This window comes from Ambystoma mexicanum, chromosome 2q, assembly GCF_040938575.1.
Source record: "Ambystoma mexicanum isolate Mex_15411 chromosome 2q, UKY_AmexF1_1, whole genome shotgun sequence".
Lineage (NCBI taxonomy): Eukaryota > Metazoa > Chordata > Amphibia > Caudata > Ambystomatidae > Ambystoma > Ambystoma mexicanum.
In genome coordinates, this window is record NC_090924.1 from 1,026,106,066 (window position 1) to 1,026,131,280 (window position 25,215).

General features: G+C 45.4%; 1 protein-coding gene across 1 annotated transcript in view; it reads left to right on the plus strand.

Annotated features, from left to right (window-relative positions):
- Nucleotides 1–25,215, plus strand: part of CFAP69 (cilia and flagella associated protein 69) — a 1,486,345-nt gene that overhangs the window by 130,025 nt on the left and 1,331,105 nt on the right. Inside the window, exon 2 of the mRNA XM_069648365.1 lies at nucleotides 18,346–18,408. Coding sequence (XP_069504466.1) covers nucleotides 18,346–18,408 — 63 coding nt within the window. The remainder of the gene's footprint in view (nucleotides 1–18,345; nucleotides 18,409–25,215) is intronic.

Sequence of the window (25,215 nt, forward strand, 5' to 3'; positions counted from 1 at the left end):
ACAACGGCCATGTTTTATCTGAGGAAACAAGGAGGGACGCGATCAAGAACTCTTTCCATAGAAGCCCAGAAAACATGGCATTGGGCATTAAAGCACGAAATTTCCATCGTGGCTCACCACCTCCCAGGAGTGAGGAACTCCCAAGCAGACTCCCTCAGCAGAAGCATGGCCCAGATACACGAGTGGGAAATGGACACAGTTCACCTGATGAAAGTGTTTGAGAAATGGGGTCACCCCCCTCTGGACGCCTTCGCGACCAAAGACAACAAGAAATGCGAGCCATTCGCAAGCAGATGGCCTCAAGAGGGTTCCATGGGGGAGGCATTCTCCTTCCCATGGACGGACATGTTCCTTTATGCTTTTCCCCCGTTCCCCCTCATACGGAGGACAATACAGTGGATACGCAGATACAATTGCCGGGTAATTCTAGTGACACCATACTGGCCAAGGCAACCGTGGTTCTCCGACCTGCTTCACCTGTCGCTGGAACATCCCATAGCATTTCCGAGAGTCCCGAACCTACTATCCTGGGACGAAGGCATGGTGTGGCATCACGACCCGGACAGTCTCAACCTTACAGCCTGGCTCCTGACTTTTCGGAGTTCGGTGCTTTAGGCGTTTCGGAGGATTGTCAAAAAATTCTGCAGGCGGCTCGAGCCCCTTCTACAAACAAATCTTACTCCTATAAGTGGCGGAGGTTCTGTGAATGGTGTAGAGGACAACAAGGCCTACAACCGTTGTTGGTGACGCCGGAACAAGTTCTACCTTACCTGCTCCTCTTGGTGGAGAGGGGGTTATCCTTCACATCGATAAAGGTGCACCTGGCGGCCATCTCGAGGTTCACGAGGAAGAGGCAGTCGTCTCCTCTATTTAGCGACAGACTTGTGAAACACTTCATGAGGGGTTTATTTCGAGTTTTTCCCCCGGTAAAACGTTTCCACCCAACTTGGAGTCTCAACACAGTGTTGGCAGGCTTAATGAAACCGCCTTTTGAGCCTATGGCCACGTCCGACATAAAATTCATTTCGTGGAAGTTGGCATTCTTGATTGCTATCACATAAGCTAGGAGAATCTCGGAACTGCAAGCGCTGGTCGTAGACCCGCCATACCTAAGATTCTTTAAGGACAAAGTGGTCCTGGCAACTAATCCTACGTTCGTCCCAAAAGTTCCGACAGTGTATCACAAACACTCGTCCATTGTTCTCCCTACTTTCTTTGCCACACCATCATCGGCAGCAGAAAAAGCTCTTCATACCCTGGACGTTAAGAGGGCTCTGAAATTTTACCTACATCGTACACAGGAATTCAGGTCTACTCGACAACTGTTCATCGCATATGGTCCGTCGACGAGAGGAAAAGCAATCTCTAAACAGGGATTGGCTCGATGGGTCTCATCGACGATTGCGTTTTGTCACTCTAAGGCCGGAAGGCCACTGCAAGGACATCCTAGAGCCCATTCTACAAGATCGATGTCCTCCTCAACAGCTTTATGGGCAGGAATTCCGCTGACGGACATATGCCAAGCTGCGGCATGGTCAGTGCCCCACACGTTTACCCGCCACTACTGCCTTGCCAGGCAGCATGCGGACGAGGTGCAGATGGGAAGAGCTGTCCTGCGCCATCTGTTTCAGTAAGGTAAGCTCCACGCTGTGGAGAATCTGTTTTCTACCTTTTTGAGGACAGTATACTTTATGTGGGTAAGGTTATATGAGTTAACTTATTCCTACTGTACATGTGCATTGTGTAGTATGGTGAGGGTATATTACATTACATTCTCACCGCCGTCTCAAGTGTTACTGCTATACAATCTATTCTAAGCATGTGAATCCATGAAAGATCCAATGCTGGAGAAGGGAATAGTTTCTTACCTGTAACTCCATTTATCCAGCATTGGTATCTTTCATGGATTCACATGCGCCCGCCAACCTCCCCGGAATGCAATGTATTTGATAAGTTTAACCCTTCCTACTTTGGAGGGGCCGAAATCTGAAGGGGAGCCGCGGGGGCGGGCCTCTTATACTGGGAAGGCCTACGGAGCATGCGTAGGCGGGTCCTAAAAGGACGTAGATGGGACACAAAAGTGTCGGAAGTTTTCCTATAGGAAAAGGCTATATATGTGTACCGAGGGGTCCCAGTCTGCCGACGGGGAATATTCCAAGACTAAGCATGTGAATCCATGAAAGATACCAATGCTGGAGAAATGGAGTTACAGGTAAGAAACTATTCCCTTCACAGACTTAGCCACTGCCTTCGCACTCCCACCAAATGAGCAGTATCACTACACCCAACTTAAACATGCGTTACAGGCCCATCTCCCCGAAATGGTTGACATGCCTGACTATACCCCGCTAGAACGCAACCTATTCCCGGAAATGATTAAGCACAAAGTTACGTCCACCATGTACAATGCCATAACATCCTTTGCTACTGGGGAACTGTCTGGTCTGAAAACCAAATTGGAAAGGGACGTGGGTGCCATACTCCCAAAGGAATGGGTAACTGCTTTGATGTTCCCCAGAGAATCCGCTATCTCTTTTAGGCTCAGGCTAATCCAACTGAAGATATTGCACAGAATGTATTACCCAAGGGTGGCATTATTTAACTGGGGCAAAACCACTGACTCATCCTGTCTGAGATGCAAAAGGGAAGAGGGCTCTTATTATCACATATTATGGGAATGTACCGTAATTCAACAATACTGGCAGCAGTGCTGCAGTGAACTCTCAAGGGTCAGCAAGACGATTCACAGCAGCGCAAAACATCAACTGTTGGGGATAGAAGAGGAAGTCGAGCTATTACGTTATGAAAAACAGTTTTTTTATCTACCACTACTGCACTAATCAAGAGAAACAGCACAACTCTGGGGTTCTGAGACGATACCGAGCTACGCGCAATGGACCACGGACGTGGACATTTGCATTGCAATGGAAAAAAGAGTCTACACAGTTAGGGGATGTCCTGAGAAAGCCCAGAAAATATGCCAAAAGTGGGAAGATGCACACTGAGAGGTAATCAACATCAGTAGACCCAGCCAGCACCCAAGGACATGCACAGGAAACTAGAATTACGAGATACTAGCGCAACAAACGCAACAAGATGTGTTTAGAGACTCCATTGCATTGGACCCATGGTGTGAAGTTGTTGTTGGGCGGGAAAGGGAAATAAGCGTTCCCTCGCTGCGCGAGGCTGTATGTTTTTATGTTTCCAAAAAACAATAAAATGTTTGATTAGAAAAAAAAAAAGAATTCGTACATATCGTCTAAATCTCGTTCCTCCTCTTCTATGAAACCAAACAAATCATTCATTAATTAAATACAAATGCCCCTCATCTATATTCAACTGTTACAAAATGGTTAGACCCAAGCCAAACACCCTCATTGTACTATCTTAAAAACGTCTACTGGAAAATACAGATTTAAAAATCTAATTGTAACAGGTTTCCTTTTAGAAGGCGCCATATTTGGTGTTAATCTGCTTCACATGCGATGCCATGCGATGCCAGTTTGATAGCCTTGTGCTTTAGCGTTGTAATCATGTTCTTGTTATTGGAGCCTCCACTAATATTAAAACCTAAATAGATGAAGATGGGAGCTACTTCCAATTCTGTTTGGTTCAAAAACCTCCAAAGAGCTGAGCAGAGTCTTTTCCTTGCTGATCTGAGTATCGTAATTTCTGTCTTGTTTGTATTAAAAGAAACATCATTAGTCTTAATGTAATGCTGCAGTTCCTTATGTTGTCTCTGTAAGCCGATGTGGGGTTAAGGCGAGCAAAACAGGGTTATCGGCATATACTAACCAGTTAATATGAAAGTGACCCAGGTGAGGAGGAAAGGAGCGTGGCTTAAGCAGAGTGTCCCCAGTGTCTGAGATGAACAGATTAAAAAGTAATGGGGCCAATAATCACCCTTGTTTTAAGCTTCTCTTATTTGAAAGTTACTTAGTTCTGCTACACTAAGGAACTTTAACATACTATCACCCGAAGGTATCCTGGCACTGTAAACGGGAGAGACCGGCGGGATTGCTAGGGAAAGAAGATAAAACTTCATAATTGTAGACAGGAGAGCAGACGGCTATTGGGGATGAAGAAATGTTTTTAAGAGCTTTACGGAACCTGGAATAATCATCTATGAGCCTCAAAGCCAGGGAAGGAGAGTTCCAAGGTGAGGGGGCTGCGAAAAAGCCAGGCCTCCAATGGTTGACTTCTTGATCCGTGGAACAAGAAGATGATGGTGGTTGTATGACCAATCTCTATTAGGTACATAGGAACAATCGTCTCACGAAGATACAGAGCTCCTTGACCATGAAGCTCGGGATGAAAGGCCTTAAACTTCACCCTACCCTCAACTGGGAGCCAGTAAAGTCTTATTTAAGACTGGAGAAACTTGGGCATATGTTGGTAGACCAGCCAGCAATCATGCTGCTGATTTGTACATTCTGGGGTCTTTTTAGGTAGTTAAATCAGGAATGTTATTGTTCCAATCGATAGGGCATGTATTTTGTAGAATATATCGATCCTAAAAAAAAATCCAATACATCTCACCTTAGATTTTGTCACATTTACACATGCGAACACACATGTTAGAAACCTCCATCCATAGTCCTACCCCCGCAGTAGTTAATCATAAGACCCACCCCTCAAGCTAACATCATTAGAAGCTTACGCCCCTTATCACAAGGCAGTGCATGTGCAGCAGGGTCGAACCCATCCAGGCCGTAAAGCGGAATACAATCGGTGTTTCATCTCAATACCCTGAATGCCACAAATCATTTGCCTGCCGCACATGAAGCTAAGCAGGATCGGCTTCGGTTTGTTTGTGGATGCAGATTGCCAGGGAAACACCAAGCTTAGTGATTGCTGCACATTCATTGTGTTTTTAAGCTCTCATTTAATTTGATTACAGCTGGCTCTGGAGACACACTAGCTGACTGGTTAGAGCCTGGGTTTACCAGGGTCAGGGTGCATGTTTCAGTACATGCATTGACTCAGCTGGGCAGAAGTTCACTCAAAAAGGTTACGATTTAAAAATGTTGGCCAGCCATGTGCAGCAATCTCCAAGCTTGGTATTTCCCCTGCAGTTTCCCATACGCAGACCAACCGAGGCCGATCCTTCTTGGTTTCACGGGATGTTCCGTGGAATTGAAAATACTCTTGATCTGCCCACATTGAGTTCAGTATTGAATGGGGAAAAAACACAAAATAAGAATACATTATGTTAATCCCACGTTCCCCATTGGCTCTCACCAATAGAGACATATAAACACAATATATATTTAATAGGTCCCTTTGGTTAGTACATTACCCATAACCATCCAAAGTGCAGCCCCCTACGAATGACCTTATTTGGCAGTCAGCAGAAAAATGCTTCATCCTGATTGGCCCAAGTTATACATGTAACATTCATAAAAATGGCATTCCCTCTTTGTACAAGACAATTTCATGGCACTTCTGATGTGCAGTCCCACTGAAGTGACCCAATCATGTAGTAGGTGTGAACAGTGAAGTCAACAAATTAGACTCCGTAATATCCTCTCCCTTGAGCCCAGTCAATTTGGCAGTTCCCAAGCCCTGTAGTGGTTTACTTTTGCTGCACTTTTGCAACTCCCGTTTTGAAACTTGTTGCGATCCCGAACACACATTCTTCTGACTATCACTTTGGAACCAGGTGGCTTCTTAAAGAACATTACTGAGACTCCACTCCATGGAAATTAATTTCTTATATTTATTAGCTCTACCAAGCCATCCTATTGCGGACCGAGTTATCCCTACACCTCCTAAGGGGCAGTATGACCACAATCCAGTTTTTATGCTTTGGCAGTGACTTTACCCAAGGCCAGAATATGTTCTTTGCAACTATTGTGTTTTATCTATCGTGAAGAACACAAACAGTTATTCTACATTTCACTAAAAGCTTCATAGGAACAGCTGAATCCTACAACAATAATTAATGTGTACTGCACCTCACCGTTCCTCCACAGACCTTGCCATGCGAACACTCGCCGGGCGGAAGCAGGAATAACATTTAATTAAATGGTAAGAAAGAGGCTCAGACCTGTGCCCTGGTGCTCTAAATAACAGAAATATACACACTCTGATGAGACCTACTTCAATATGGCAGGAACCTGGCTTGGCAAGAGGCCCTTATGCTAAAAGAAACCAATAACACTATCTTTGCTGACCATTGTTCCACCATGTGCTTGGTAGCCTAGTGTTCTCTATAATGTGTCAAACCTAAAGCAAAACTACATCCCATTTGAATATGTCCTGAAACACTGTGACAAATGAGAGAATCACTAACACTAAAAATGACCAAAACTCCATGCTAATAGAAGTTCTGCAGCTTGTACTTCCCCATATGTTTTGGTCACCGTGCCTGCATTCCACCATTCCCCCATTCAGTTAACTCATTAACTACCTTTTTATATGCTTCTTTTATCCTGTAAAAATCAGTATTTGGTACCCATACCTTACTAACATATCCCAGGTTGCCTTCTTGCGCTGCATATTCCTGTGGGGTACACATCAGAAAACAACTCCCATACCCTGTGCAACATATTCTTCCCAATACTTCTCTGGGTCAGGAGTGGGTAAGAAAGTGTTCCTGGTGGTCTATCGGTTATGCTATTCTAACCATGCAGTGCCTGATCTCGCCATTCCATTTGTCTGTGTGTGCACATATTTCAAAAGGGTAGTGGTCTCACCTTTTTTCATTGTGGCATCATAGGCATTCCCTTGGGTGTCATCTTTCTGCAGTAATCCATAACCAGCTGAAAGTGCAAAAAAGGAGGAGTAACAAAACAAGGACAGGAATCAGTACTTTAAATATATTACCTAGCCATGACGGTACCCATGAAAATATAGTTGAAAACCAATCTTGCTCTGTGGCCCCTCTTTTCTCCATCCTAGTGCAAAAAGTATTGTGAGAAACCTGTGAGTATCCTCACTCCTACTCCCCATTGGATCTTCTATGCTGGTGGCCTGGGAAAGGCCACCGCTATTGGAACCTGACTCTGGGGTGGACAAGCGAGGGAGGATCACCTGGGTGGAGGAACCTTGGGGATTTGGGTGAGGTACTTTTGGATGAGACATGGTATCCCCTTATCATCCGGATGGTCAATCTAATTTTCCCCCAACCTTTTTGGGTCATTGTAAATGTGTTCCACTTCCCACATCCTTTGAAATGCATAGTAATACTGGGATGAGAAAGAGGCAACTAGGAGCTGTGAAGATGACCTCCATTTACCATCCCGGTACTAGGACGAAGAAGAGTCCCGAAGATCAGGCATGTCCCATTGACTCACTTAATTATGGTCAGGCAAGGCATCAAGGCTAACCCTTGAACTACACCTGCATCCTATTAGTCCCACATAGGTGTATACAGTTTGGGGCTGCAGGAAGAGAAGGCAGTTTGAGGGTGAGCGAGTTGGAAGGGGGGCGTTACACAGGACGTGCTGGAGGACGACACACCGAGACGCTGATGTTTTGTAAATTGAAGCAGCAAGAGGAAGCGTGGCGGGGCAGTTATGCCTCTAAGGAGCCAGAGAATTCTATGAAAGGGAGCCAGGCAGTGTGTTGTTCCCTTTTGAGGTATTGGCAGGAGAAGGCTTGTTCCCCTGGGCTAAGAAGGGAGACAAGGAGTGTCTTGAGGGTGAGCCCCTGACCTAAGAGAAAAAAGATATTCATTGGGAAAGCCAAGAAAACACAACCGGGGAGTCAAATGTAAGAAACAACCCAGTATGTGTCTTACGCGAGTGAATACAAAGTAACAGAACAAGCGCATAAGGAAGAAAGATGCATTTGTTGGAACTTCTTAATGCTGTTACTATACCAATGAAGCGATATATAGTTTCAGAGATGTCGCGTGTATGAAAACCCATTCTTGAAAGTCTCTGTATGAATCAAAGAAGTCTCATAAGAGAAGGGGTGCTCTGTGCAGAAACGACGTATGAGCAAAAATCCCCAAAAGATTAAGAGTGAACAAAAGCCATGTCTATAGCAAATCACTGTGGTAAAAGTTGCACTCTAAGAACTGTTTATTTCATTACATATTGAGCTCTGAAGGAAAGCTGAAAGCTCCTGGTTGTGTGACCTGTAATGGGTGGACCTGTGGTCTAAAACTGCGCCTTGACCAGAGAACTTCTTGATGTTAACAAGGAAGTTTACTGTGGTGAAAACAGGAAACCAGATACCATCAGACTTGTGGAAGTGAATCCAGAGTTGTGAAAGTCCAGCTGAAAGACCAAAGCACCAAGATATTTCCTTTTGAGATTATAACTAGTCTTGGGGGAGGGATCCCTAAGCTTTGACTGTGTTTTCCTGGACTTGTGTTCAAGATATTTCATGTTATAGTGATACTAAGCTTGGGGAAGGGAACCCTAGGTTTTGGTGTCCTGGTACGGTTTTGCCCTGGAACTGTGTTGAACTTGGGCAAGCTCACCCTAGTATTTATGAAACTGTATTCCTTCTGATGCTTCATGGAAGATAAATTGAACTTTATTATGAACATTTGGGGAAGAAAGCTGGAAGAGTAAACCAAAGCTGGAAGCGGCCCAGACCTTTATGCTGGAAACACTATTTACATGATGGTTGATATCCCTAAACATTGTTTGTATTTGTTGTGAGGTAAAGTTTAGGATTTTGACACGGACAGACTTTTAAGTTAAACATACCGACACAGACTTTCCTTAGTTTCTTTAGGTGGGGAAATCCCACCTGAATATAGGGCAAGTTAGGCCTTAGTCCATCCTGACATTTTCTTTAATAAAATATTGTTTAACTTTTTAATCCATTATCTGTGTCTCCTTCCATGATGCCATCCTCGCAGTGTGTAGTGAATGAATTGCTTGTGTTAAGCTGTCGTTCTCTGCATCATTGGCAGGTGTGTATGTGCAACAAGAACTACCAATTTCCGTGCAGATGTCTCCCTCCATGGTGGTCAGTAAGTCCATAACATATCGGTTCTGGGCGTGGTCAAACTAATTGCGTGCAGTTCTTCTCTATTGGCATCTAGTCCTTTCCGTACTGTTTGAAAGTTGGAGGAGCTCCCAAACTGTTAGTTGGAGCTATTTCGCATTCACCCCTGACTGTACACCAGGAGCAAGAAGAGAGGTAAAAAAAATGTGTCAACCTTACTGAACAACCTAAACGCCCCTGGAAAAGCAGCCCCTGGAATAGCATTCCATCTATCATTTGATTCTTGGGAAAAGTAGTTGCTACGTCGATGACTTTGCAAGCCCAAAGAGCGCCGGGCCCGCTGACGCATGAGGTGCACTTTCTTCGAGATGAGGTGTTCGCTGATGGTGGAGATGTTTACATCGGGAACAACGAGCATGGGGCACTGTAGCATTGCCAGGCAACACACACCCTTCCATAGTTGCAGCAGTTGGGTGTATGCTAAGCTCCCGCACACCCAGCACATATCCATGAGAGCTGCTGCCCCTTCCACCACTGATGTCTGGGAGATCTATGGTCTGGGTACATAATGTGTTGGTCCCCGGAGGCATGCTACCATTCACTCTGAAACACAAGAAGAATCATGTGAGTTTCAGGACTTGGGTAGGCTTCTAATGTTTATCTATCCACATTAGTTTCAGAAACATGCTTTTCCCAAACAGCGAACAGTTCTTATTTATTTGTGATATTGTACTCTTTGATAGTTGATAGTCTAGCTATTCCTCCTGCTCTTCACCCCATGTGTTCCTCAACCCATTCATCACCATAGTAAACCACACCTTCCATATGCAACTGAGGTCTTATTTTGCACTGGAGTTGTTCCTGTTCTACTTCTTCAGGACACCTGATTAGGGGCGGTATCATAAAAGCAACTTCTCCTTTCCTTTGCCCTGTTGTCTGATAGTTCAGTATACACTTATTCATACCCTCTTTCTCTGCCATTTCCTTTATCTTTATGTAGTTATACGTGCATGCTGTGGAGCCAGTTTCTACCAATTGTGCTTGGACCTTGTGTGCCTGAACCAATCATTGCACCCTTAATGGGGCACGATGCACTACACATTGCACTACTTCTGATGGTAATTCTTGTGTTATGAAAAGTCTGGGTGTGCCTATTGTAGATGGGATTAAAGAGCACACATAACAAGAGTTGTTTGACTTTCCTTTTCCCACCACCTTCATGTGGTTATACCACATATTGGAGTTAATTACGAGTTGGGTGGTATTCTGGCAGTAAATCTGCCAGAATAACACCCAACAGAATTAGCGTTACCAGATTCCAAGTGGCGGTGGCAGAGTTAATCTCCATTTTTTAAGAGTCTGTTGGATTCTCTGGGGCATTTTAGGTGGAATTGACGCCATGGTAATTCTGCCAATGTTTTTTTTTTGTTTTTTTTTGTTTGTGTGCAGATTTTTGCCAGAAAGTGGGAGGATTTACAAATCCCCCACTCCATGGCTATACTTGTAGTATGGCGGAGTGGGAAAGTGGCAGTAATTCTGTTACTGCCAATTCTTTCCTGCACCACAATACTCTTAATGAGCCCCATAGTCTGTTTTATGTTGTGGAAGTAAGAGATCAACACAGTCGTGACAGGTTGGTGGTTATAGAATTTTGTTAATGAAATGAAGGTTAGGGCAGAATGCCTTCCTGTCCCTAAAAGTAAGAGGGGTTTCCCTGCCTCAAAGAAACATTTCTAATGGGTAATGATGCTTTCAACTCTTGTGTGCCTATGATGATGGGCACATCTTAAGTAAAAGGAACCGATACAACTGCCCCAGAGAATCCCAGCGTGTCCATTAGTTCGCCTGACAGAGGAAACTTCCCTTCCTAATGCAGGACTTGGTAGCTCCTGTGTCGTCCATAAAAGAAAAAGTTGGATCCCCTATCTTCACTCCCACTCAGGGTTCCTCTTCTGGGTCTGAATTTACTGCTAGTACTGGACACGTCAGATCTCTCTGTGGGCTGTCCTATTATGGGATATATCTGTGCCTGGGAGTGAGAAAGTATTTCCCTCTATCCCACTCGCCCCTGTGCAATGAGTTACCATGTCTTGCAGTATGGGTTTTTTGTCCCATGGCCGAGTGGATGGCTGATGCATATGTGCTTGGGGAACGTATGGTACCTGCTGCATGTGTGTCTGAGGGATATTTGATGCTGAGTATTGGATCAGCTGTGTCTGCATTTGACCTGGGGCATCTGAGAAAATCGGGGGCTGCATCTGGGACGGTGAGTCCTAAATCAGCCGAAACGCTGGACTGCTAGGGTTGTTGTAAGACCTGGGCGGTAAGACATTTCCACGCAAAGTGCCCTAGCTTCCCACAAGACCAACATGGTCCCTCAAGCCTAGGTCTCATTTGTCACCATCCACCCCCTCTACCTCTTTGGTAACTGCCCCATGCCCTCTGGAAACCTCCCATCTCCTGGTCCTTCCACCCATCCCTGCATACTACCCTGCTGGGGGCTATGTCCTTGTTGCCCTCCGTGATGTTAGTAAACACTGCTCCTTCCAAATTGAATTTAGTTAGCTCTTTCTGTACTAGTTTTGCTTCGGCCTTCTGTGTTTGCTCTACTGTCTCCTGCTCCCTTTTGTTGCCTCACTCTACAATAGTGTACTATGTGTGCTTCCATTTTGGACCATGGCTTAGCTTCGATGCCAACCACCTTATTCAAGTCTGCTTGTTACCTCTGGGGGCGGGGGAGACCCTAGAGCAACTGTAATAAAAGACAGCTACATTCTTGTCCCATACCTCTCCCATCTATAACCGCCACATCTCCTGTATTTGAGGAATGTAGTGTGCAGGGTCCTCATCTGTCTTCATCGTGCGGGCTTTGATAGTTTATATCAGACTTGTCTGGGTATATGCTTCTTAAAGCTCTCCATTTGTGTGCAAAACAGTTATTTGGCACCATCATAGGTATTACTGGTCAATTTGACTCCCTTATCCCCTGTCTTTCTCCATATCTCGTTCGCCTGTTCCTCTCATCGGGCGGCAAACAAACTCTTCATGTCTCCTACAGCTAACGTGATCCCTGCTGTCAGTTTTTCGAGGGCATAAATCCACTTGCCTGCTCCCACTCTGAGGGAGGGCAAAGTGTGCATTGCGTTATTCTGATCCATGTGATGCCAGGGAACATATTGCACTCTCACTGCTCCCTTCTGTAGCTACAGGAACAGTGTTCATCATTTTTTTACACTGGGATGAATTTTTTCCTACCCTTAACTAGGGCAATTTGCCCGAGCCACAGTCTAAGCCAGTGGCCACATGGTGTTATTTCCTCCTGCCCCTCTGTCTCTCACTCATCATCCTCATCCTCTGCTTCCTCTTCAGTGTACTGAGTCATAACCTACACTGTTGTGGTGTTCATTCCCATCTTGCGGACCCTCTGGGTCCTCCCCTGATTATGAGGATTCCTCATTTGTATCTACCCTAATATCCTTATTAGCTTAACTGTCAATCTTAAATAGAGAATCTGTCCCACCCTCCATTTGTTTGTGCCTATCGCCACGCACTGCTGCTACCCTTGTCGCTGAACCATGTTTGCTAGTTACGTTTCCGCCATGCTGCTTCTAATTCTCTGCAAGCCTTATATTCTATTTCCACAATTAATGGATTGCTGGTCGCTTCCTTGGGTTTCCTTGATGTTCTCTTTTTGTCAGTTGGGGACGAAAACTGTGGTCTTGTGTACCATGCAGTAGGCTGTAAAGGAAAACACCCAAACTACAGCTCAAAAGAGCTAGAGGATTTGGTAGATCTTTCCCCGCTTCTGCTGCAAAAGATTTGAATAAACTCTCCATCTCAATGCGAACAGAAGCAAACTGTGAGGTCTTCAGGAAAAGCCTGAAAACAATCCTGATTGAGTAAACCAGCTATTCAATTTTTAAAAGTTTTATATGTTGTACGTTTTGCGCCCTGATACCTGCGGGCTATGGCGCGGTATAAATAAATAAAAGTACATAAGGGGCGGTGGCCTCCATACGCACTTCATTGGTTCCCTCTGCATTGTCATTAGGAGCCTTCTCTTCAAACATTTGTCATAATTCAAGTATACTCTGCCTATTTTTCAACTTCTTCCCTTTATAATTTGACAACGAATGTGTATACATATGTTCCAATACATTTTTATCATGCGTGCCCTCTTTGCGCCACCTTTTAAAGAATTTATCTACAGTTCCCCAAACCCACTTTTGATGGTACTTCAGAATCTTCTCTTTGTATTGCAGGAGCATTTTACAAATGTGCTCCAATAGAGTACCCATAACAACATGAGATTCCAACCTCCTTCAAGACAACAAAAACTCCAGACACCGACCTGCAGTGCCTTACTTCAAACCTCGCAACACACCAATAAACCAATTATTTACACCGATATAACGACCCCAGACCCTAAACATTGTCACCTGCCCACAATGTCCAAGAACTCCTTGCCTACGGACACACAATGCGCTAACAATGCCTACGAACCAATACCTCTATGTACATGCCAGCTGCTGTTATTTTCAAGAAAAAACACATTTATATACTGTGACGAATCCTGAGATGTCACTTCTCCCCGTGGGGAAGCCACTTCCCATGAGGCCAGGGTGGTGAGGCCGCTACCCTATAGTCCACCTTGGGGTGGTGCACAGCATAAAGATCTCATGGGGACGGGCCCCCCTCTTTGGGTACAAAGGAGGACATCCTGGGAGAGCGCGGTATGACAACTCTCCACCAACACACTACACCCCTCAATATCCCCTAACCCAATTCAATATCCAACACTTCATGTATCTTTGTAAGTCAGAGCATGTAACATATACTGAGATGAGGAAGAGTAGGGATTACTTAATAGAGACCTACTTAACCAGTACTGGAATGAGAAGGAGGTGCAGAACAAGGAAGAGCAATGGTGAGAACTTAAATGAACAGTCTAGTCTTCTGTGCCCGCTTATGATAAAAAGGAAAGAAGGACTTACCATGTCCTCAAGCCACCCCTTGAGGAGCCAAGAGTGGGGAAGCGGTACTGAGCAGAAACCAGAAGAGACTGCTCACCAGGACGCTGGCATGGACGTCGAGGTGTATCTAATCATTCCGAAGTGGAAAGAATGACTCGGAAGCTGTCGAAGCAGAAGTCCAGAGCAGAGAAGAAGCTGGACCAAACAGTCGAAGCCAGATGCGCAGTCTGGGGCGAACCAGAAGCTGCAGAGCCACTGCAGGATTTCAGAGGTCGAGGGAAGCCCCAGAAAGAGAGCGAAGGAGAAGAAGAGAATGCTGAGACCGATCGGAGGACACCAGTGAGCACCCAAAAGATATATGGGTATCCGGTACGGTTGGTAGGGGCCTAAGAGAGTTGAGTGAGACTCAGAAGAGAGCAGGAAAGAATCCACGGAGCAGGGGCAAGAAGGGAATTCCTGGCGGAGAAGTGAACACAGAGAGAGTTGAACACAAAGAGAGAGAAACATGGGTCTGGTACCCATTCCCACAAGAGAGAAGTATAAATCATCATCATCTTCATGACAGGACCTGGCAGGAGAGTTACCCAGATCTGCTAAAACAGGGCATACTACATAGAGAAACCTGTGTCTGGGGCCTGCACCCACAAGAGAAGAAACGCAGAAGTCCCCTTCCTCATGGCAGTATTTGGCAGTAGAGTAAACCAGGTTTGCCCCAATACAGAGGTGGGGACGGTCTGGGACCCTCAGAGTGAAAGACTTAGTGTGGAGTTGTAAAGCCAAAATGGAACCAATGCCAGGGGAAGGGAGTCTTTCCCCCTGATGGTGTTGAACTGTGAAAGCCAGACACCAGGGGAAGGGAGCCATTTCCCCTGGTTGTGAGGTACTGTAGACCCAAGATACCAGAAGAGGGGAGGCATTCTCTTGGTTACCAAAATTGGAAAATACTTTCTGATACAGAATGTTGAAAGATACAGTGTGCCTACCCAGGAGAAGTGCTCGAACCTTTGTGCTGAAGGACATTTTTGATCCTGGGAAGGGATGCGTTCCCTTATGGAGTAAAAGCCTGGGAACTAACTCTTATTCGCAGCCCAAAAGAAGGGAGTCATTCCTCTGGACCAAGAAGGTCTACTTTGTCTTTATTATAGTTTTAGATGTAAGAGACAGAAGTAGGGTTTTTGACAAATGACTGTGGACTATTGATATATACAGAAATTCAGATAGAGCTCTTAGAGTTTTAGTTGAGGCAGGGAAACCACTCGTAGAGATAGGGACAGCTATGTAAGTCTATAGCCACCTGTGCGTCAGTCTCCTCCTTCTGCACTCTTACAATACACAATGATTTAGATCCTTCCTCTGCCTCCTTTTCTCGAGGCGAGGAAACTCAACCCTCTGCAAACTCCCCTTCTAGAGCTGAGGGATATCCTGTCTTTTGCAATAACACACAACGTTGTCTTTCCTCGCCTTCAGGAGTTTCCCCTTTTATCACCTTTGCAATTTACAGGCGAAAACAAAAAGTATCAACACCATATTTCATGCAGAATATGTGGTTTTGTGAGTTTGCCTGAGACCTCATCCCCTGTAAACTGCCTGCACTGCCCAGCCCAGCAGCCAAAACATCAGGTATCACAGACATTTAGAGTAACACAGTTTTCACACATCTCCATGTGTCTGCAAAGAAATTGCTTTCGGGAGGCAGGGCTCTGTGTGTGGCTAGAAGACCCTCTGCATCTTTGGGAGGCACTTGATATCACATCGGGGGTCACCAAAATTGTACAGTAGACTGAACAGGCGGTCCAAAATTATTTTTATCCCAGGAAGCAATAATGGAGTGCACGATTTGTGGAACTGAAAACCAAAATGCTTTCGATCCGCCCACATTGACTAACCGTATTTAAGGGGAGAAAAAAACACAAAATTAGAATAAATTACAAGTATCAAGTACATGTTAATCACATGTTCCCCATTGACTCCCACCTATAGAGACATATAAACCTGATATACATTTAATAGGTCCTATTGGTTAGTAGATTTCCTGTGACAATCCTATGTGGAGCCCCCTATGAATGACCAAATTGTGCAGTCAGCAGAAAAATGCTTCATCCTCATTGGCCAAAGTTATATATGTAACATTCATTAAAATTGCATTCGCTCATTGGACAAGACACGTTCATGGAACTTATGATGTGCAGTCCTAGTGAAACGACACAATCATGTAGTAGGTGTGAACAGTGAAGTTGACAAATTAGACACAGCAAAATCCTCTCCCTTGAGCTCAGTCAATTTGGCAGTCCCAGGCAGTTCTCAGGCCTTGTGGTGGTTTACTTATGCAACACTTTCTGCAACTCCCATAGCACACATTCTTCCAGCCATCTCGGGTGGCTTCTTAAAAAATATAACTGAAGTTCCACTCCTTGGAAATTAATTTCTCATATTTCTTTGCGCTACAAAACCATCCTATTGCAGGCCCCGTTTTCCCAATACTCCATAAGGGACACTCCATAAGGGGCAGTATGTCCACAACCTAGTTTTGATGCTTTGGCAATGCATTCACCCAAGGCGCCGTTCCCACCAAAATATGTCCTTTGCAACTATTGTGTTTTATCTATCGTCAAGAGCACAAACCGTTATTCTACATTTCACTAAAAGCATCCTGAGAACAGCTATGTTTTGCAACAATAACTAATCTCACCCGTCCTCCACGGACCTTGGCATGCTGAACACTTGCTGGGGGAAGGAGGAATAAAGTTTAATTAAATGGAAAGACAGAGGCTCAGAACTGTGGCCTAGTGCCCTAAATAACAGAAATGTACATACTCTGATGAGACCTAGTTCAACATGGCAGGACCCTGGCTATTGTGGAAAGAGGCCCTCATGCTAATAGAAACCAATAATATCTTTGCTGTCCGTTATTCCACCATGTTCTTGGTAGCCTAATGGTCTCTAAAATATACCAAAACTACTTCACATTGGAAGAGGGCATGAAGCACTGTGACAAATCTCAGAAGCACCAACACTAAAAATTACTAAATCTCCATGCTAACAGAACTGCCATGGCTTGTACTTCCCTACACTTTTTGGGCGCTGCACCTGCCTTCCATTTGTGTCAAAATAAAAATATACACAAGTCCTTTCATTCAGTGCATTTTATCCTTAAAAACCTAAACGAACATGGAATAGAATTTGAAAGGGGCTCTTGCGTGGGCCCTTGTGGCTTTTTATCTTCTTATGACAGTATTGCATAATGGTATGGCTCAATGCACACTTCGAAACAGTTGTTAAAACATCAATAGGACTGAAAACACAAACAAACCACCTTGACGAGGTGATTCATGTAGGAACTTCATTATAAAAACCCTTTCTAAATCTGCTCGCTACACTTTTTTTTGGAAACAATTGTGCATTGTTACTCAGAAGTGTATTAGATAGCCAGTATCTCTGGTCATGAACTATTGTGGTGCTGTTCATGTTGGATGGATTCACCTTCGAGGTTAGAGGGCATTTATACCAAAGGTAATTTTCCTTCTTCATGGTCCATTGAATGCAGAATGGAGTAGTGACAATTTAGCTAATAGTGTTGCATGTACAAATAACTCGGATACATACATTAAGAAGCTGGTGCATTAGATTATAATTTGTATAGGTATTTACAGTGTATCTTATTCGTTTTCTCTGTCTCTCCCATATTTAGGGTTGGTGTACAGCTAGTAGGGAGATGGCACGTGTGGAGGGGGACCAAGTTTCTTCTAAGTGTTTAGTTATTTACTCACCCATTGACTGTCCATGTCCATGCTAATCCCTATTGCCATTACTTCTGGGATCTATTTGAGCTTGTTCTATCAAGCAGCAACCTATAACTTTAGCCTTCCAGTGTTATTTCCAATCAGTCTTCTGAGAGTTAATTGAGCATTTGCAGCTGTGAATGTGCTACTGATGTAATACAAATGTGCCTTCATGCACTTGATTTCTATCCGTTCCTTGCACTGAAGTCCTGTTAAAACAAGCATTGACAAATAACAGTTTTGTCTTGGTTATATGTAGTAGATGGGCAGTTGATAGGCACTGCTACCGTATGCCCATGTAAAGACACAATTTTCCAGCTTTTGCCATTTTATGGACAGGCTATACCGTTATAACAGTACCAGTGGCTTTGCCTGGAATATAACTACACAAAAACCAAAACTGTTGGTTTTGCCAATGCATCTTTTGAAAGTGAGTCCTCACCCTTAATCCCGTTCTTCCATGACGAGCACACCATTGAAATGCCATTGTGTTCATGGTCTTTTGCCCCCCCCCAACTTTTTCTTTAGATGCACAGTATGTTTTATATGGACAATTGGTATCACTTTAGTTATACTTGTTGTCGTTTATGCTGCAAATACTTCTTTATGTGGAGAATATTATTTACTCCGTGTGTCTAATATTCCATGCTCTTTGATATTAATTATGATCAATTTCTTTTCAGGTTGCTCCGTTGAAATCTGTGGACCTGAATCGTATTGTCAAACTACTAGAAGACCCACTGTCTGTGAGTAGAGCATACAAATTATACTTGGTATTTAGGAGCTCGTACATTTCTTTTACAAAAAGATATTGTTTTTTTAACTTTAGCTCAATAGATTCATTAGAAATGTAACTATAAAGAGGCGTTTTGGAGCATGTATATTGCAGGCTCTTTACACATTAATTTGTGTTTTCTTGATCAACATAATTGAGCAAAATGTTTTCGCCTTGTGGAGCGGTTTTCAGTAGACCCATGCGGTAAAGGTAATGTTCACACAATACAGAAACCGGTCTCAATTCTTGATATTTCTTTTACAATCTTGTTAGTGAGTACAAACTATGTTGCCCTCCAACCATTCTCACTAAGCACTCCTGTGGTTGCTAAACCCTAGAGTGCAGTGGTGTGCCGCTTATCTAGTGTTAAGGGACATAGGAAGAGGCTTGCCCTACCTATTTGGAGCAATGAAAGAGCCTGCTAAATAGCAGTATTAAGAAACACCTGGGACGCTTTATGCACCATACCCCTAGAGGGTGTTGAGTCATACAGGATATTTAATTATTACTTTTATTTACCATGTTTTATGACTTAAGGGCAAACAATTAAAAAGAAAATAATGAAGCTAAAAAACAAGGCTCCATAGTTGGGGAGCTGTGTACACTTTGTGATGTACACTAAGGTTCCTGTCGCAAGACCTCTTAGGTATTGTAGAGGCCTGGGAACCCCCTAAATATGGCCAACCAGTTCAGTGATGTATGTCGATATGACCACTTTCTTCAGGGCCACAGACCCCTTTTGGGAACCGCAAAAAGTTTGAGGAGGTGCTGGCACCTGCACCTGTAAGTGGAGAGAGCAGGGAGGGGGCGGTCGAAGAAAAGAGAAGTAACACTATCATTGTTATTTTCTGGAAAAACTTCAATATGAGCTGTTCAAGCAAGTGAAGTGCCATGGTGCCGACCTTACCCCCAAATGCATAGTACTGCACCTCTCCTCATTTCCCTTGCAGCGTTATTGCCTCTTCAATTCAGGACTGTTAAGTAGTCCTAGAAATTTAAATACATAACCGTATGCTAATTAGGTTCAATAGTGTGAGGGGCCATTTTCAATACAGTTTACTATTTGGACGTGCAAAGTTTAATTCAACTGTGGGGGTGTTGCCCAACTGTAGGAACTACAGTTCATGCAGCGACTAAAGCGGAAAAGAATTTCCTCCTAATCCATTCTCGTCCCGCAGAATGTGTGTTATCTTACCTTGATTGTCAGTCATCAGGTCCTGGGTGAAGTGTGTGCGAGCAATGCACGCTATGCCAAACCCGGTAGGTGTCAACAGTGTTTCTGGCTTGGTGTCCTCCGTGAGCATGCGCGTCGGTGGTACGGGCTACTGCAGTGAATGGAGCCTCCATCTTGGAGGGATAAAAGCTCCGTCCGGAGCTATACAATTGCAGTGATAATCCTCCTCGGTTGCCTTACCAATCCTTCTATGTTGATTCACATAAATGTACATAATAAGTACCAATTGTGCATTTGCACATTGTTGTGAGGTTGTGTGATTCACAGCACGGAAGCAGACGCGCTGTACTCTGTCTATTGCTCATACTTGCATAGTGTACGGGCAATATAGTTCTCTATCCTACAAAGAGTATATGGTGTGCTCCAAAGTTGCCCCCTCCTGGGTGGACATGAATGGCATGTATCTAAGTTTGTTAGAAATGGCAAATGCATGCTGCAATAACAAACACATGGGTATGGGTAAGCATAAGAGTTGATCGCCAGATGCAGATGTTTGTTGGATAAACCCCTAGTTCGAATGGATTGTGTCCTCCAACGTATTCCACATCTTTGACAAGTAATGTTCACAGCTGTGTACTTCGGAAACTTTTTCGGCAGAGGGCGTCCTGCGTCAATGGTGTTGTGTCGATGTTTTTGAAGGCCTCCGTTGAGGGCTGACGTCACTGGATGCTATAAATAGGACGCATGATGCCCGTAGCCTCAGTTCCGTTTTTTCTGCGAAATTGTTTGCTGCGGAGACTCGACGCGCCTTGTGTATTCCTTGTGAATATGTCTTCTTCTTCAGCCCTTCCGACTCCGCAGTCTGGCTTCAAGACTTGCCGGCACTGCAAGTCGAAAATGTCGATTAACGACCCGCATCGCATTGGTTTGTGTTTGTGGTGTTTGGGTGAGAGTCGCGACACCGACGACTGTTTCAAATGCCAGTCGCTGACTGCTAAGGCCTTGCGGGAGCCTAAGGGGAAGCTGCAGGGAGGTAGGGGTTCTAAACCCAGTAAGTCCCATAAATCGAAGTCCAAGGGGATGTCTACCAATGATTCGAGGGGTGACTTTCGCGTCGGGAGGAGTCCTGGGGTTCTCGGTCCTGGAGTGGTTCCTGCCATTCGTCCTCCTCGTCTCAGCATTCCAGGACACTCTGTCCCTGATCGCCTTCCCTTTCCTCCTCGGAGGATGGAGCCGCAAGGAAAGTGGCTTGCCCAATAAAGTCCTCGACTCCGTAGGAATGGGCTGCTTTTCGAGAGCAGATGTTAGCGATTTTTCAATAGCAGGGCACAGTTCCGTCCACGCCTTCTGATGAAGCAGGCAAGGAATGGTCTTGTACTGTGGCTCGCACGTCTTCGGGCTCGGGTCCTCGATGTGATGCTCATTGGGAACCTTCGAGGTCCTGTTCGGACAAGGCTCTCAGGATAGTCGCAAGAGACGTGCTTCCTGTTCTAGGTCCTCATCTCCAGCGAGACTGCAGATACTGGGAAATAGAGGTGCCAAAGCCACTCGGGCAACTGCCTCTTTGGCTTCAGGCGCAGCCGCACCTAAACAGTCATGAGGCCATGTCCCATGGTTCGCTGGTTGGGGGCAGACTGACTTGGCATCTCAAAGAGTGGCGGGCCTTTACTTTGGATGCGTGGGTGCTGTATACAATCGCCCGCGGCTACTGCCTTCCCTTCCTAAAACGGCCTCATTACAATCCGCCATGGAAACTCTATTTGAAGCTTCCGGATCTGCTCTTTGTGCAGGAAATCTTTTCTCTGCTAGAGAAAGGCGCTATAGAACTGGTGCCTGTAGCGGAGAGAAGCTAGGGATGGTATTCCCCTTATTTTTTGATTCCAAAGAAAGACGGGGGATTGACACCCATTCTGGACTTGCGTTGGTTGAAAAATATTCTCAGGAAGGACAAGTTCAAGATGGTCAATCTTTCTCAAGTCCTCAAGGCCCTTCAACATCAGGATTGGTTGGTGTCTCTGGACCTACAGGATGCTTACTTTATGTGCCGATTCATCCCAAGCACAGAAAGTACGTGAGGTTTGCGGCTGGCGACTCGCACTTTCAGTTTCGGGTCCTGCCATTCGGATTGACCTCCGTCCAGAGGGTCTTCACCAAGCTAATGGTGGTGGTGGTGGCAGCGTATCTGAAGCGAGAGGGGGATTCAAGTCTACCCCTACCTGGACGACTGTCTGACCCGTGCGCATTCTCCCAAGCAAGCATTGGATCACCTTAGTCTCGCGTGCTGCTCCCTCCACAGGCTGGGATTCTCCCTCAATTTCAAGAAGTCGCATCTGACGCCTTCCCAACAGCTCCAGTACATCGGGCTGTGTTGGACACGTCCTTGGGGAAGTGCTCGCCTACCAAGGTGAGGGCTCATCACATTGTGTTGTGCAGATGGTGGACAAGTTTCAACATGCCCAGAGTCTCACGGCTTTCAAATTCTTAAGGTTGCTCTGCCTCATGGCTTCCTGCATTTTTCTGGTGCCAGAGGCCAGGCTGAGGATGAGATCCCTGCAATGAGTCCTCAAGATGCAGTGGTCGCAGTTCTCAGGCAGGATGTCTGATCCCATTCAGATTCCACTCTCGGTCTCCCAGGATCTTCTGTGGTGGGCCAACGAAGGGAACCTGATGAAGGGGGAGCTGTTTTGGCAACCATGGCCGGAGGTGACTGTAGTGACGGATGCTTCCCTCACAGGATGGGGCTCTCATGCAGACGACTTGACCGCCAGCGGTCGATGGTCTCCGTCGGAGTCCAGACTCCACATCAACCTGTTAGAGCTGAGGGCCATTAGGCTAGCCCTGAAGGCTTTTCTGCCGTCTGTGCAGGGGAAGTGTTCTGATCATGACGGACAACACAGTGGCCATGCATTACCTCAACATAAAAGGGGGGTAGGGACACTCCCATTGTGCAGAGTGGCAATGCAGCTTTGGTTCTCGGCCATCCAGCAGGGAATTCCGCTCTCGGCAGTTCATCTGGCCGGAGACGAAAATTCAGCGGTGGACGCTCTGAGCAGGCAGAGCACAGTCTCTTACGAGTGGGAGTTGGCTCAGGAAGTCCGTCTGCAGATCTTCACCCTTTGGGGAACACCACAAGTGGATCTGTTCGTGACCAATGCCAACCGGAAGTACGAGAGATTCTGCTCAAGGGAATTTCATCTTAGAGGAGCCATAGGAGACGCATTCGTAGTGGATTGGTCATTCCCACTGCTGTACGCGCCTCCTCCAGTCCCCGTCATTCCTGAAGTGTGACAGAGGTTCGGATCCCACATGATCCTCATTGCTCTGGATTGGGCCAGGAGAGCGTGGTACCTAGACCTTCTGGAAATGTCCATCTGCCCTCCACGACATTTTCCCTACCGAGAGAATCTGCTCTATCAAGAGTGGGTTCAGGTTCTCCATTCAGAGGTCAGGACTCTCAACCTTCACACTTGGTATCTGAAGGTTGGGAAATAAGGATTGGGACCTTCCGGATGATATAATGGAGGTGTTGCTTTCAGCCAGAAGGCCAGCAACAAAATATCTGTACCGTTGCTGTTGGCGTATGTTTTGCGACTGGTGCAGAGGACATAATGTTGATCCTTTTCAGTGTTCCATTCCTATGGTTTTGTCTTTCTTATTTTCTTTGGCCCACAGGGGCCTTCAAGTAGGTAACATAAAAGGTTACCTGGCGGTGCTGTCTATATCTAAGCGCTTGTCTGAAGAATGCTCTTACTTTAAGATTCCTTTAATTTCTCAATTTCTTAAAGGACTGACAAATGTGTTCCCGCCATCCCCTTTCCAGGTGCCGGTTTGGGATTTAAATTTGGTTTTGAAATTTCTAATGGGTGCTCCGTTTGAACCTTTGCACTCTTGCCCTTTGAGATTATTGTCCTTCAAGACAGTGTTCTTGGCTGTGGTTACTTCCGCTCGCAGAGAGTGAATTGCAAGCACTTTCATCTAAGCCGCCCTTTACTGTGTTCCACAAGGACAGGATTGTACTGAGGGTACGTCCTTCCTTTCTACCTAAGGTGGTTTCTGAATTTCATTTGAGCCAGAAAGTGGTTCTTCCTTCTTTCTATCCTCCTCCTCATCCTGGTAAGGAAGAGGAGCGACTCCATAGGTTGGATCCTAGGAGGGCTCTGAGCTTTTATATTTCTAGGATGTCTAGGGTCAGAGTGGACTATCAAATCTTTGTGGGATATGCTGGACACCGATTGGGCCAGGCTGTTACCAAACAGACCTTGTTCAGGTGGATTATCCTCACTATTACTGAATGTTACCGATTGGCGGGTAAGGACCCTCCTGAAGGGTTGCAAGCTTATTCCACTAGGGGCGTGGCTATCCACAGCCCTAAAACGGGGAGTTCCCATTAGGAATAGTTGTGATGCAGCCACTTGGGCTTCTATCCACACCTTTGTTAAACATTATTCCATGGATACGATCCACGATCAAGATATGGCATGTTGTAAGGCGGTTCTTTATTCCGCCATCTGATTGGGTACGCTAAATTCTTTTCCCTCCTCCATTTTCTGGTACTGCTTTGGGAGTCTGTCAACTATGTGGAATGCGTTGGAGGATCCAATCCATTCGAAGAACTAGTTACTTACCAATTGGTAACGTTCTTTCGATTGGATGTTCCTCCACCGTATTCCAGATCGCCCTTCCAGTCTGACCCTCTGGAGACTTTCTCATGCGATTGCACATAGCCTTGCAGAAACGTAAGCTGCAGTCAAGCAAGCATTGGATTGGTGCCAAACGTTATGGGAGAAAAAACATAAACTGAGACTACGGGAGCCGTGCGTCCTATTTATAACATCCGATGACATCGCCCTCGACGGAGGCCCTCGAGGGACATCGACTTGACGCAGGACGCCCTCTGCCGAAAAAGTTTCTGAAGTACACAGCTGTGGACATTACATGTCAAAGATGTGGAATATATCGGAGGAACATCCAATTGAAAGAACGTTACCAGTTGGTAAGTAACTAGTTCATCGCTGAGTGCTGATTGGTCTATGCAGAGAGATAGAGTAAATTCAACAGAATACAGACCATCCAGAGGGACCCTATTGATTGGGGGTGCCAAGTGTGGTGTCAGGGATATGGAAAGGGAACCAATCGCTTACTTGTCCTACTCGACTCCTTTGTTGCCTTCAATACTATTGACCTTGAAGCCCTACTCCACATCCTTGCCATGCCTAAGGACTACGATGGAATAAACCTGCAGCAGTTCACCTAATACCTCACCAAAGAATGCCAATTTATCGAGATGGCCCTCAACAGATCCCAGCTCTGCAGAGTTCCAAAAGACGTTTTCCTGTTCGCTGTCGTCTTCAACCTCTATGTGAAACTCCTTGCCAACACTGGCCTTGAGACAACAATCACAGATTAATCACAGCATTACCTAAAGGTCAATTGTTTTGACATCCTCTAGAGGCTCAAGCACTGTCTTGCCTTATTCCAAGTCTGGATGTCAAGTGACTACATGAAGCTCAGCCCAGCAAAAACCAAAGTCATTCTCCTATTGTGGGAAACCCCTTCAAAGCATGCCCAAGTCCAGAAAGGGCTGACTGACATGATGCTCAACAT